At 37.4% G+C, this 13,304-nt stretch overlaps 1 protein-coding gene across 1 annotated transcript in view; it reads right to left on the reverse strand.

Moving 5' to 3' along the window:
- LOC147311805 (general transcription factor IIF subunit 2-like) overlaps positions 1-11,681 on the reverse strand; it is a 70,818-nt gene extending 59,137 nt beyond the window's left edge. Inside the window, exons 1-4 of the mRNA XM_086265695.1 lie at positions 11,540-11,681; positions 10,114-10,187; positions 9,857-9,875; positions 8,928-9,072 (exon numbers count right to left, since the gene is read on the reverse strand). Of these exons, the coding sequence (XP_086121821.1) occupies positions 8,928-9,072; positions 9,857-9,875; positions 10,114-10,187; positions 11,540-11,605 (304 nt within the window). The 5' untranslated portion in view covers positions 11,606-11,681. The remainder of the gene's footprint in view (positions 1-8,927; positions 9,073-9,856; positions 9,876-10,113; positions 10,188-11,539) is intronic.
- Positions 11,682-13,304: the final 1,623 nt, after the last annotated feature.

Genomic DNA, 13,304 nt, shown 5'->3' on the forward strand with positions numbered 1-13,304 from the left:
AAAATAAAATATCTATTCAGAAAAGACATTTTATTATTAATAGTCTCAACAGACTGTAAAGCGAACCAGAACATACAAGAAGGAAAAGGGACTACACACCCGAGTGTTTCAACAAGTGTGCAAAGTTATAAAAGAACTCAAAGTGAATCCTGTAGCTGTGTAAACACTGATAATAAGAGGACAGACTGTTCTGTGGTTTTCAATAGTTTCAAAGAACTCAAGGACTGCAAAGTCGGAGTGAAAGCTTCACACAGACTCTACTGTAGCAGAGCAGCACATTACATCTGGCTTTTCTTTTCTCTTCTGCACGCTACTGTGGCAGCTAAGCCTGTTGCTTAGCAACCTCTTAATCAATACCTGGTTCTTTTTGCCGGAACAAAGCAGAACAACGAGAGGGGAAATAATGGAGGAACATTTAGCTAGCAGCCTTACAGGACAAAAGGCATGTCAGGCACCATTTGTGCTCGTATCAATCATGAATGGTCACAATTAAAAACCTTTTACAATTGTTGGATCAGTGCATACTTGTATAGCAGAGGTGGAGGAATGCATTATACAGAGTCTGAAATGTTTGGATTATATGGATTAGACACTGCGTGGTTGGCTAAATTACATATTTCCTTACAAGCAGAGATGGATCAAGCAGGCCCAGCCAACTCTGGGACGTTAAATGGAAGAAACGCTTTTGCGTCACAATGTAATTTGCATATCACTGCCACACAGTTTTATATAGCGTTATTCCAATTCTTCAACTGAATAACACCTTTTTTTAGGTTTTTAGATAGATGTTTGTCAGTGATAAATAGTCACTTCAGTCACAACTGGAAATCAAGTTTAGAGTTAGTGTGTCATGAACTGAGCCGGACCACATACAGCAGGTGTGAGGGTTCCCAGTTTGAAGACTGGAGTTTGATTTTTGGCCATCGTCATGCGTTAATAATGATAATATATCACAGAGATGATCCCTAAAGGGAGCAGTCAGACATCGAAACTATTGAAAACTAAACAAATGATCAAATCAACCAAATCAACCAACCAAATAAAATAAACTCGATTGCAAATAGTAAGTACACTTGAATCACAAGATTTTAAGGGAATAAATTGTTATTAAATTAAGACTAGTAATAATGCCGCTTCTGATATTTTCTCACTCTAAAAGGTATCATTTTAGTATTTAGTTTCTTAAAATCTTGCAATTTCAACATCCTGTACTTCTGCTTTGTCATACATATCTACACTGTCCAGTCCTCATGCATGTATAGTAACCAGTTAGTCCATAATTTATCCCAATCTCCACTCTGCACAAATGCACATACAAATATACATATAAATATGCTATACTTGTTATTTTCTGTTTGTCTATTCTACTGAGTACAATGAGGGTAAGGAAAAAAAGTTCATGTCCCTTGATGTGTAAATATACAAAGCTGAGTCTGATCAAAGACTTTTCTATATAAGGATCTATAGCTGATGACATTCTGTGGATAATAATACCAGCACGTGTAGGTCTGACAGTAATCCAGCTGTGCAGTAAGACTGATTATGACCAAAGAAAAAAAAACATGATATGTATTTATTAAACAAAATTACTCTCAGTGGATTCATTAAAGAGATGAAACATAGCTTTGTAATTGAGCATATTTCCTTAAACCTTAATTACAACTCAAATTAAAAATAAATAATAAAATGTGAACTGAAGTCACCATGCGACAGTCTGGTAGAAAGAGAATTTGAAAGCAAAGCAAATGAAAAGGATGCGCTCAAAGACAAAACAGGAAAACTTTTTCAAAACAAAGCACAACAGTCAGTTTCTCTCGATTTATTAATGTTTGGAAGCCAAAACTGTAACTGAAAATAAAATTCAGTTACAATTCACTTTAGTAGTGATGACTAGAACTGCAGCCATGATATAATTAATGACATCGTCTCTGCCTTTAAGTTAGTTCAGACCAACTGTACTTAAAAAAGGTCAATTTATAAACATGCGACATCTACAATGACTGCAAACATTGATTAAATTGAGTTTAACTAGGATTCAAACCCACTGCGATCTCTAAAAGGAGTCAAGAGAAGGTAATATAGTGGAAATTTAAATGCCAATGGCTGATTATATAATTTCCCAAATGTATCACACAGAAAATCCATTATTTCAAAATATAGCCTGAACCTGCTTTGGCCGAGGTGTCAAGAATCTGTTAACATTTGAGTAGGTGAGGCAAAAAGTGTGAGAGCGAGAGTGCAAGTGCAGATCAAACCTGTGCAGGCGTGCGTGCGTGCGCAGGTACGGTTACGGCTGGAAAGCTGCTGTGTAATTGTACGTGTGCGCTTCGGAGTGCGAGACTGTGGGGAAGCGAGTGGGAGACCGGTGTCATACAGTACACCTTTCCTGTGGGCGAGTGGGGGTGGAGCTGAGCGCCGGTCAGGTAAATAGAGACTACACACCACCGCATCTCAGAGGACATTATCCTACGTCTTGTTTCCAGTGCACTCTGGCAGTCAGGCCAGCCATCTGGAGCACCAACACCTTCTAGAAAAAAATGAAGAGGTTTAAACGCCTCCTGTGCCGTTTCCACATTCACAAACATAAGATTATAATCCTGGTGATCCTCTGACACCTGTGCCCACCCACTGCTGCTTCTGCTGCTGCAGACTAACGCAATAATGTTTCTCTCTTTAAAAAATAAAAAAAATTATTAAAAAAAATTACAACTCTAAACTTCTGCTGAAAATTTTCACTTCAGCACGTATTAAAGTGTTTCTGTTTCTGGTTTTAATAAAGGACTGAACAAACAGAAAAAAGCCTTGAAAAAGAGAAACTGAAATATCCATTATCACATGTAGGAGGTATTAACATGCACATGCAAGTGTGGGTGCATCTAAAGTGCGTGAAGGCGGTGATAGAATAAACCTCGATAAGGACAACGCTTTATTTTAATTTTCATTACAGTTTGGTAATAGTTTTCTGAGACAGAGATGGCTGATAACGTCGATATTAATTATTATTCTGTGATTTGGGGATAGTGCAAATATTCATAAACACAATTAGGTCCAAAAGGTTTTGAACCATGACAATTTTTCGCAATTTTGCCTCTGTGCACAACCACAGTGGATTTTAAATATTACAGATGTGACTGAGTAGAGACTTTCAGCTTTATTTAAAGGATTTCAACAAAAGTATGGCATTAACTGTTTAAGAAAGAGTTTTTCTTTTTATACAGAGTCATTATTTTCAGATGCTCTAAAGTCATTGGACAACTGACAGGCAGTTTTATGGCCAAGTGAGGCTTGGTACCTCATTTCTTTTTTAAGCTTAAAAAAACATCTGGGGTTGATTCTAAATATTAAACTTGCATTTTGTAGCTGTTTGCTGGCAACTCTCAATACGAGGTTCAAAGAGATGCTAATGCAAGTGAAGGAAGCTATCTCCAAGCTGAAAAACCAAAAATAAACCAATAACCTAATAAACTAGAGACAGAGGAATGACTTTAGGAGTGTCCAAATAAACAACCAGGTGCATTCTTAAAAGGACTGAGTGCAATTGCCAGCTCCGCAGCACAGAAACACCTAAAAGATCCCAGAATGTGAATAATTTAGTCAAATGCTGCAAAACTGTTCGAACAGATAAAAAAAACAAAAACATATACTACATGTTTGTTACTCGATCTCAACCTAATACAGCATGTCTTTCAGTTACTAAAGAGAAAAGGCACGGTACAGCATTTCAAAGGAGGTTCTAGACTTCAGGCAAAAATGACTGCAAGTATTAAAAAACAAACAAACCTTTTGTAAAAATTGCTTTCAAGCTGCTAGAAATGGAGGACTATCTGTCAAAATGCTGCCAAACAGTTAATGCATCACTTTATTTAAACTCCTTGAATTAAAGCTAAAAGTCTGCACTTCAGTCGCATTTTTATTGTTCGATTTAAAATCCACAGCGACGGTGCACAGAGGCAAAACTACAAAAGCTGCATCACCGTCAGTCTAATGGCCTAAACTATTATCTCTTTACCAAAATTGAATTTTCTTTCCTACACGGGCACACAGGGTCCCATTAAAACATTTAAAAGGGTTGCATAATACTCTCAAATGCTGGAGGACATATTTGTTTTTTGGAAACATGAGTTGTGGAGGATTTGGGAATTGATTCGTTTCTGTGAACTGGAAAATAAATATTGAAAGTGAAATTTTCCTATATTGAAAGAAAGACTGGTTCAGATTTAAAACAACAGGGATTTACTTTAATTAACTTTTTTTTAATACTTTGGCTAAAAAAATGAAGTCAACGTGCAGTAAAAAAAAAACAAATAAAGTTTTGGCTTGAACCTGTTTAAAGTTTTAAAGTGTCCATCATTAGTGGCAATGCTACTTTGATATCTAGATCCTCACATTTCTACATGCTATAGCTGTAGACTCACACCAGGGGGCAGTGTTAAAGTCTTTTGGAACAACTTGTCTGAGGGCTACTAACATTTGCATCTGTGCTGTAATTGGTCCTCTAGCTTAATGAGTGTTAAAAACAATTTTAAAAAATCCACTTTCCAGAGTTCTCATGTAAACTTTCTTGATCTTTAATGGTTTTTCTTCACTTCTTTCTCTTCGTGGTGAACTATAAACTGAAATAAACTTATCACCTTTCTGTCCCCGCGCAGCACCAACGGCTGCTGTTGCCAACAGACTGCACACAAGCATGTCTGTGTTGGTTGTTATTCAGGCCTTTACCCTACACAGACAGACATAAATATAGTATCACAAATAACTTGACTCGTGGACTGGATTTCCCAATGGTGCTTGTGGTGTTGAAGCCTATTAATTAAAGTATAAATTAGTATCAACCAATATAAACACATGAGCTCATGTCTGGCTTACGTGGGAGCCATTCTTATAACTGAACCGCTCGTGTAGTAAATTTACTCTATGAACACTGCCTTCCTTTTCAGCAAACTATACACGACCAACATGTCTGCAAATTTGACACGGTGAATGTGTTGGTACTAATGGTTTGGCTACACCGCCATCTTCATGTCAGCTCCAGCTCTTAAAATCTATTGTTACTGACACCCATGTATACAAGCTGCAGGGCTGAGTCACTATTTGCAAGTCAGTCACACAAAGCAGGAGCACTGCTTTGGTTTCTCTGTGACACAGTCCAACATCAGCTCATTCTGGAGTCATTCCACCTCAGATTATTGTGGTCTTTCTGCTCGACCATCCAAATCAGGGATGTCAAATATCGTGGGCCACATACAGCCCATTCGGATCTTAGGTAGGCCGGACGAGTAAATCTCATCATTGCCCAGATTGTCCTGTAATTATAAAACAAAAGTTTAAAGGCTACTATATAGTTTTTGTTAATTCACATGGTATTCACCCTTTTTTCTCTCTCTCTCTTTTGACACTGTGGACCACTTGTAAAAACTGAATTTTTTAATGACATAAATAGTTGAAAAAGCTACTTATTACATTATTCTGTTGAATGACCATGTGGTAAGTCTTTATCCATGGAAAGAGTTATAAAACTTCTGAAAATAAGTCCAAATATTGTGCCATTCTATACATGGCTGCTTCCCCTGAGCCTGGTTCTGCTGGAGGTTTCTTCCTGTTGAAAGGGAGTTTTTCTTTCCCACTGTAGCTAGAGAGGGCCATCTAATTGTTAGGGTTTTCTCTGTATTACTGTAGGATTGTTACCCTACAATAATACAGGCTCCTAATCGCAGTATGTGAACACGGCAATAGACCTTGCAAGGCTACTCACATGAAATGAGTTACTAATTCTTTTTTCATTACGCTTAATGGTTTTTATTTATTTATTTGTACATATGACAACTGTTATATATGTGCGTTTTAATGCCTCTTAGTACATTTTAAGCTTAACCTGAATTATTAGACTCCTCCAGGGGAATATGCTTGTCTATAAAGTGGATCTCAAGGTTAAATTCAATATATTTTCTTCAATTTTGTGATTAAGAAAGTACGCTGTGTGTTTTATAAATAAAGCTGTAAACCATTCAGAAATTGTCCTTTTTTTATTAGTGTGCACTCAAATATGCAACTCTGTATTTTATCTAGTCAATACTCAGATATTTTTTAGGTATCTGTCCCCTGGTTCATTTTTATGGTGAGAAAAGCCCGTAAAAGTTTCAGGCTTTCACCCGTAATATTTTTTTGTTATATTTATGTTCAGGTATCACTTCAGGTTTCAAAGTCCAAAAGAAAAAGGGTCAGGAGCTGCAGTAACCCTACATTAAAGTAACCAAGCATTAAAACTTTGTTTTTCCAATTAGTGTTCTGAAAATATCTTCAAAGATTAAGTTAAAATTTACTTGCGGTGAGGTGTTTCTGTTCTGTTTCTTTGCTGTAGAATGTAATATTAAAAAAAAAAAAAAAAAAAGCTTTATCTGTCGTGTTGCTGGGGAAAAAAAACCCCACAAAAAAAAAAAAAAAAAAATGTTCTTTTTCTCTCCAAACTGCCCACGAAATGTATTCACTGCTCCATTCGGATTCACACCTTCCACTCTGGACAGACTTCTGGTCTCCAGTCAAAACTAATCTGGTAACGCCCGGGGAGCGCTCGAAATACACCACCACCCAAATGCGTGCCCCCTTATCGGGGTTTAAAAAAAAAAACAAAACAAAAAAAAAAAAAAGCACCACCACCACAAACAGTTATTTCGTTGTTACTGAGCACCGGCACCCTGGGAGCTGCAGAATTGCTCTTGACATTTTGCTGATTTGAGCACCCCACCCCCTGCCATTTATTTACCTTTTCACTAAATGGAAGTTTTCACTGAACTGAGAAAAAAATATTTTATTCCACGTCAGGGAGCTTTTCTTTCCATTTTCTAATAATTTAACTTTCAGTTATTCCCCTTTGTATTGCCTAGAAATGTTAATTAAAATCCAGTTCATTGTTCTTTACTTTTGATTCACTCGACTTGTTCAAGTGTTAAAATAAAGTTATCCCTTTAAAATTAACACTCTAATCTATTGTAATTCATGGTTCACACACTCCCAGACACCAAACCATACAGTTGCAGCTATTTTTAAGCCCTTGGTCTGATGCAAATCCCGACAAATCCCTTTGGCTCAGACGGGGTATGACACATCGTGCCTGGCAGCGAACGTCCTCCACAAATCAGAAGCCGCTCTCCGAGTATCCTCATGAATTTTACAGTGCAATCAGTGCAGAATATATCAAAAACAGCTTTCCATCAGTGCAAGTAAACCTAAGAGACTCGAAGGCTACTTAAATGTCACATCCTGAGTAGATTCCCAGCTTTTCTTCCCCCTTATATTAGTCGTCAACATGGCAGCTCAAAGACTTTTCTCTTTCTATTCTCCGATCGATCAATACTTTACAATTAGAGGAACCAGAAAATGGCTTTTATGGTTGCTTTGACTGGAACTCATTCCACAGCATTAGCATAATATATTGCAAGTGTGCAAGGAAGCTACTCTAATGCTGATGCCTGCCTTGGATCTAAACCACATTTTTCCTGTTTTTCTGATTATACAACAACTTCTCTTTTCTTAATCAGACAACGCTACCTCAGAAAACGACTCTGCGCCCCATTGACCTTGAAAATTGAGCTTTCTAAACATTTTAACAGAGTAAAAAAAAAAAATTGTATTTTAAACTTCTCCTAACCATAACATAGTTGTTTTTGTAACTAAACCTAATTTAAGCTGTTGTCACACATGAACTCCAGATAACAGATAAAATCAAGTCTGCACAGAGGTGGTCTCACTTTAGCTGAGGTTTAGATGAAGCTGCTGTCTGGGTACAGCTCACAGGAGGCAGTGCGCACGATGCCTACTTGCTTGCTGTGAATTCTCCATACGCATTACATTCTCGCCTAACTCTGCAAAGCCAGGCTCTGGTGAAGACCCAAAGTGGTCCTGATGTGCAAATTGTTCCCCTGACCTGATTTGAAGTGAAAGACTAATCGATCTCTCAAGCAACTGATTCCCTTCAGGATCCCTGGAGCCAAGTCTTTCTGTTTTACTGGGCAAAGTAAATGACTAGAGGTCTTTGAGCCTCAACAATCTCAATCTATTCTCCAACTTTAAATGCATAAGAAGCACAGCTCGCTGGCTTGTGGCCGGGTGTGGTATATGAAAAGCACAGTGGGACGCTTTTTGTAAGAAGAACTGGAGGGCAGGATGAACTAGCCCCAGGAAAAGTGTGGATACAGACAGTGGGACGGTGACCATGGAAGCTGGAACCAGCTAATGAGTGCGTAATAACTCACCAGCCAAGTCAATTCTGCTTGTGAGTAGCAGCCAATAAAAAGAAAGCTACCTGAAAAACAAGGGTCTCCTTAAAACAAGAGCTAAAACAGGACTGCACCAAGGCCTTGTATAACATTGTTAAATCTGAAAACTGTGAATTATGCAAAGCACTTTAATAGAATCCAAGAATTAAAAATACAGAGCTGGAAATGGCCTTAGTGGGTCTCATTTAAAAGAAGTCTAACGGCCCCAGAGTCAATCTCCTGGTCAAAATTAAGACGCGTTTGTTCCACCTCTGCTGCACCTCTCTCTTAATAACCTCTTAAAAGTGGAAAGACACTTGTAGGCTGATTCAGGAATCCTTATGTGCACTGTTACGAACACTGCAAACAAAAAAGCATCACGATTGTTTAGTTGTTGCTCTGAATATGCAGGAAGGATTCGGTCGTATTGAAAGCAAAACCAAAAAAAAGTTTCTTTAATTATTAAATAAAACAGAACTTTTATATTTTCTCCCTCTTATATCAAAGCCGATCTTTCTCGACTTTATTATGCACCACCCTGCAGGAATCACATGCACTGTCTATCTATTTCAGTTTGAACCCTCGAGCCAGCTACCAAACATGATCCAGATGGCTTCATGATCCGGCACGAAAGCAGCACGGAGACGAGGGCTGGAACAGCTGGTTTAGACTGACCTGTGTTACTGTGGCTGAAGACTGCCATGGTCTGTCCACCCACTGGGTGCATTGTGAAGGGATGATCCTTTGGGACCTCCAGTGATGCATCGTTCTCCCCCACAGCATCCAAGGCTATCAGCTCGTCACTGAGGCTGAAACATACCTGAGAAACAAAGCTGGAGGTCAAACACGATGCACTGAAATCATATCGATCCATCAGAGGGAGGTGGGTCAGAGCAGCAGCAGACAGTGATGGGATGTAATATAGAAGAAAGAAAGAGTAAAATTACACAAAGCTAGCTGTGATATAATCTTGATTTTAAATATAGAATATATAGGTGGGACTGCGGATATTTGGACAGTGACACGATTTTAATCATTCCAGCTCTGTAGGCCATCACAGCAGATAAAAAACAATCGAGTTTCAGCTCAAATGACGGGCAGACTCTCAACAACAATATTGCATTAACTTTTAAAGTCATTTTAAACACAATATTTTACACGTTGGTAATAAAACCTTTATTTTTAATACTTTGTTGACAAACCTTTTGCAGGCGATAAATACCTGAAGCCTGAAACACTTGACACCAACAAGAAAACTGTTTTCAACTTTGTGATATTTTTTAATTTTTCTTATACAAGGTGTAATTCCTAAAACCCTCAAATTAAACCAGAGTCTGCACTTTAAGTCATTAATTCACAAGATAAGTGCAAATATTTGGTACACAAGTTAAATATTAAAAATGATACCCATGTCCAAAAATATGAAACTAACTTGATTTAGTATGAAGGTGTGTATATCATTAGAAACAAGCCATTCCTGCTGATCTAAAAACAGGAAGAAAACAGGCGGAAAGGCCTTTAAAGGTCATCTCATTGTAGTTAAAAACCAGCGTGTTTTATTCAAACATTTAACCAACAAACCAAATCATCCAAAGCTGACTCACCTCTGTTTTGCCTTGCTTCCTGTCGGAATTGTGAGAAAACAGAATAATTTAACATTTCATTAATCTCAATAAGTCAATAATTACAATTTTCCCACAGCTACAGCCAAGATTCAGTTTATGATGATGATGATATAAACATTCAAAAACTGCCATTTTTGTTAAAAAATACTTTTTAAAACAGCTGCTGAACAATCAGCTAATCACTGCAGCACTAACACTAAAAACTAATATGGACACATCCACACTGAGGTACCTACTTTCCAATGGCAATCTTTCCAACTTCTCCCTTTTCTGCAGCTTTGTCCCACTGCTGAGATAAATACTTGGGAACCTGGAGAGAAATGCACCAGTTTAAAGGCATCATAAGAAGAGTGCGTTCATGTTTGGGGGAGTTGCTCTTCTGGCTGTTGCGTTTACCTGAATCTTAGTTGACCAATTTATATGCTGATATTTTTCCTACTGACTGAGATCTATAGGTGGTAGGTATAGGGAAATAAAATGAATTAAAATAATCTGCTGTCACTTTGTTTTTGTCCTGGTTAAATGCAATAACACACCCGATGTGCATCTTTAGGGTGAACTATGCATTGGCGGTCATAGCATGGTTGAAGGACGTTTCTCCCATTGCTGCTGTTTTAAATACAGATATCGATAGATGATCAAATGGCTAGTTTAGTCCCCTTATCAAAGGGCTCTAATCATAAGTATCACATGCACTGGGAGCTAGCACCATTAGCTGCCGCCTTGAAGTTGGAAAACAACACAGTTTCTGATGTAATCCCAGAGGTATGAGTCCAAGATACCTGACGAAAAGCTGAAACCACTTCTTGAGTATAACATCATTATCTTTACATTTTCTATACTTATTTTTATGAATGTTTTCATCTTAAACTTTCTGGACTGAGGGAGAAAATGTCTTTGATGTGTTATTTGGGATTAAGATTCATTTACAGAAAACAGATGTTTTATTTTATTACTGGAAATTTGCAGTCATTTAAAATTTTATTTTATATTCAGATGATCTGTGAGAGAAGTGCTCACCCGTTAAGGAATTAAACAATGAATAACCAAGGGAATAAGTCACAAAGCCATCCTCTAATTTATTTTGAATATCAAGCATATGCATTCCTTTTCTCTTTATTTTCTTCTCAAGTCACAATTATTTGTACTTCTTGTATTGCAAGAAATATTTATTAGACTTAGATATTGATAAAGGACAGCTTAAAATCTTGCTCCGATTCTTCCAAGTGGGCTAATCTTTTCCCTCCCCATTACTACGATACCACGTGAATGCACAAAGTCAATGCTTCAGTTGTTTTTTCTCTTGGTCACAAACACACAAACATATTCCGCTTAAACACCTAGCGTAAAACAATAAGTACGAGCACTTCTTAAAAAACAAAACACAACAACAACAACAAAAAACGTTTTTCCAAGTTCATGTGAAGTTACCCGCACCCGGAAGCTCGTTTTTCCGATTATTCTCACGCCACATGAATGCGCAATAAAAGTTCTGTAGCTTCAATCCTTCGATCAAGTCGACACCTTTAAGTAAGGTGAATTATTTTAAAAAAAATCAATTTTCAAAGAAGTGCCTGTGTGTTACCAATAAACTGATAACACCTGTGAACGTCTGTGAAGATGAAATGACGTCGTGATTTGATCATTTTCAGGTAAACAAACCTTCACAAGCCACACGCCTTTACTTTGTTTGACTCCAGTCAGGTCAACCTCCATTTTCTCTGACATCGTTTTAAACAGTAATGCGAGAATTGGCTAAATAAACAAGTACAAACAGGGACGCCTGGTGACCGTTCAATTTACTCAGGAGTATCCAATTAGGCAGGGAGGCTTCAAAATAAGACTTCCTGTTCTATCTTTCAAAATAAAACGGATTTTTATGATTAAAAAAAAATACTTGCACAGAAATGTTAAGTCTTGGCTTTATTATGTAAAATAGCCTGAGGCTGATTATACCTCGCTTCTTATCCTTTCATGGAGAAAAGAAAACCACTTTATTTTCCTCCATTATCTGCAGGTTCACACATAGATTAAAAAAAAAGTTTCTCTTAATACTCTTAATTTTTATTATGTAACGTCCTCATGCGTGACCATTTCTGTGGACAGATTTTCAGCTCTCAATATTTTGATTAATGTGGGACTGTTTGCTCTTTAAAGACTTCATTTATCACGGATCTGCTGGGGGAGAAGTAATGACATGACGGGGACAAATGCCACAGGCTTCTGTGATTTTATGAGCTACAGGCTGCCTATTAAAATTACATGACATCCCATGACCAAGACAGTGATTAAGGGTTGTGATCTTAAGCCTTCTCCATCCAAGTCTTAGACTATTTCTTCTAAAATAAGCCTTCAGTATGTGCATATTTAGATTAGATTGAAAAGTAAAGAAGTTAAAATGTTAAAAGGAAGCTCAACAGCTAATTATGTCCACTTTTTTTTACAATAATTCAGCCATAATGGACAAGTAATCATATGGTTGCATCAAGCAAAATATACTTAGGTCAAATAAGGACTGAACGACGGTCTAGACCTCTGAATCATCACTCTCTCAACATTCAAAGAGAGCAAAGAGAGTCTGATTGTCAGGCTACTAAAGTCCAGGGTCAAGCGCTGCAATGAAAGCATTATATGTGCACGCTGTAGGTGGCTTTAAAGGACACACTGCTGAAGCCCCCAAGTTTCTTATATCACAGCATAAACAACCTGGTGAAAAGTACAAAATTGACGGACATCTCAGTCTGCAAAGGTGTGAAAATAATGATCGCTGCAAATTACTGTGCCTTAAGTTTAAGATTTCCTCAAGTCTTCAGCATTAAAATGCTGCATTTTTGGACATTACATGTCTAAAAACAAGAGAAATACAGTACCAAAGGACATTAAAACCAACTATATTAAGTATTAATGCACTTTATGACTTGTTTCATGTGTATGGAGATCATAAAATTATCATATTGCCCACTTTCATTCATCCTAATCCTAATGTCCATATTTATCTAATTGTTTTAATTCAAAACCATTTACTGACTGGTACCATCATCATGTGGATCAACAGGAAACCTGGAATCATTCAAAAATGAAACTAATTATTATTATTTTATCTAATTTTCACCTCCTCATCTCCCTCCTGCTTGTGACCCTTAAATTAATCTCAGTAGCTCAATGCTGAACGATGTCACTCAAAAACGCATCTTGAAGTGAAAGAAGCTATCCACTGTAGGAAGCGATAAGATAAATACTGCACAGATGTGTGAAAATAGGTGTTGAACACAGCTGGAATGTACAAACCATGAAGGGAGGAGTCACCTGTGATAAGCTGTGTGGTCATAAAAAACAACTGCAGTTGAGCTATAAAAAAAACCTGTTTTGCTTAGGCTTAAAAATGATTCTCCAAGGGAAGGATGTCTCATTTTTGTTACATGTCTGC

This window comes from Aulonocara sp. 'chitande type north' Nkhata Bay, linkage group LG16 (assembly GCF_057382095.1).
Source record: "Aulonocara sp. 'chitande type north' Nkhata Bay isolate Kocher_YH1m ecotype deep benthic linkage group LG16, A_spYH_male_GT1.1, whole genome shotgun sequence".
NCBI lineage: Eukaryota > Metazoa > Chordata > Actinopteri > Cichliformes > Cichlidae > Aulonocara > Aulonocara sp. 'chitande type north' Nkhata Bay.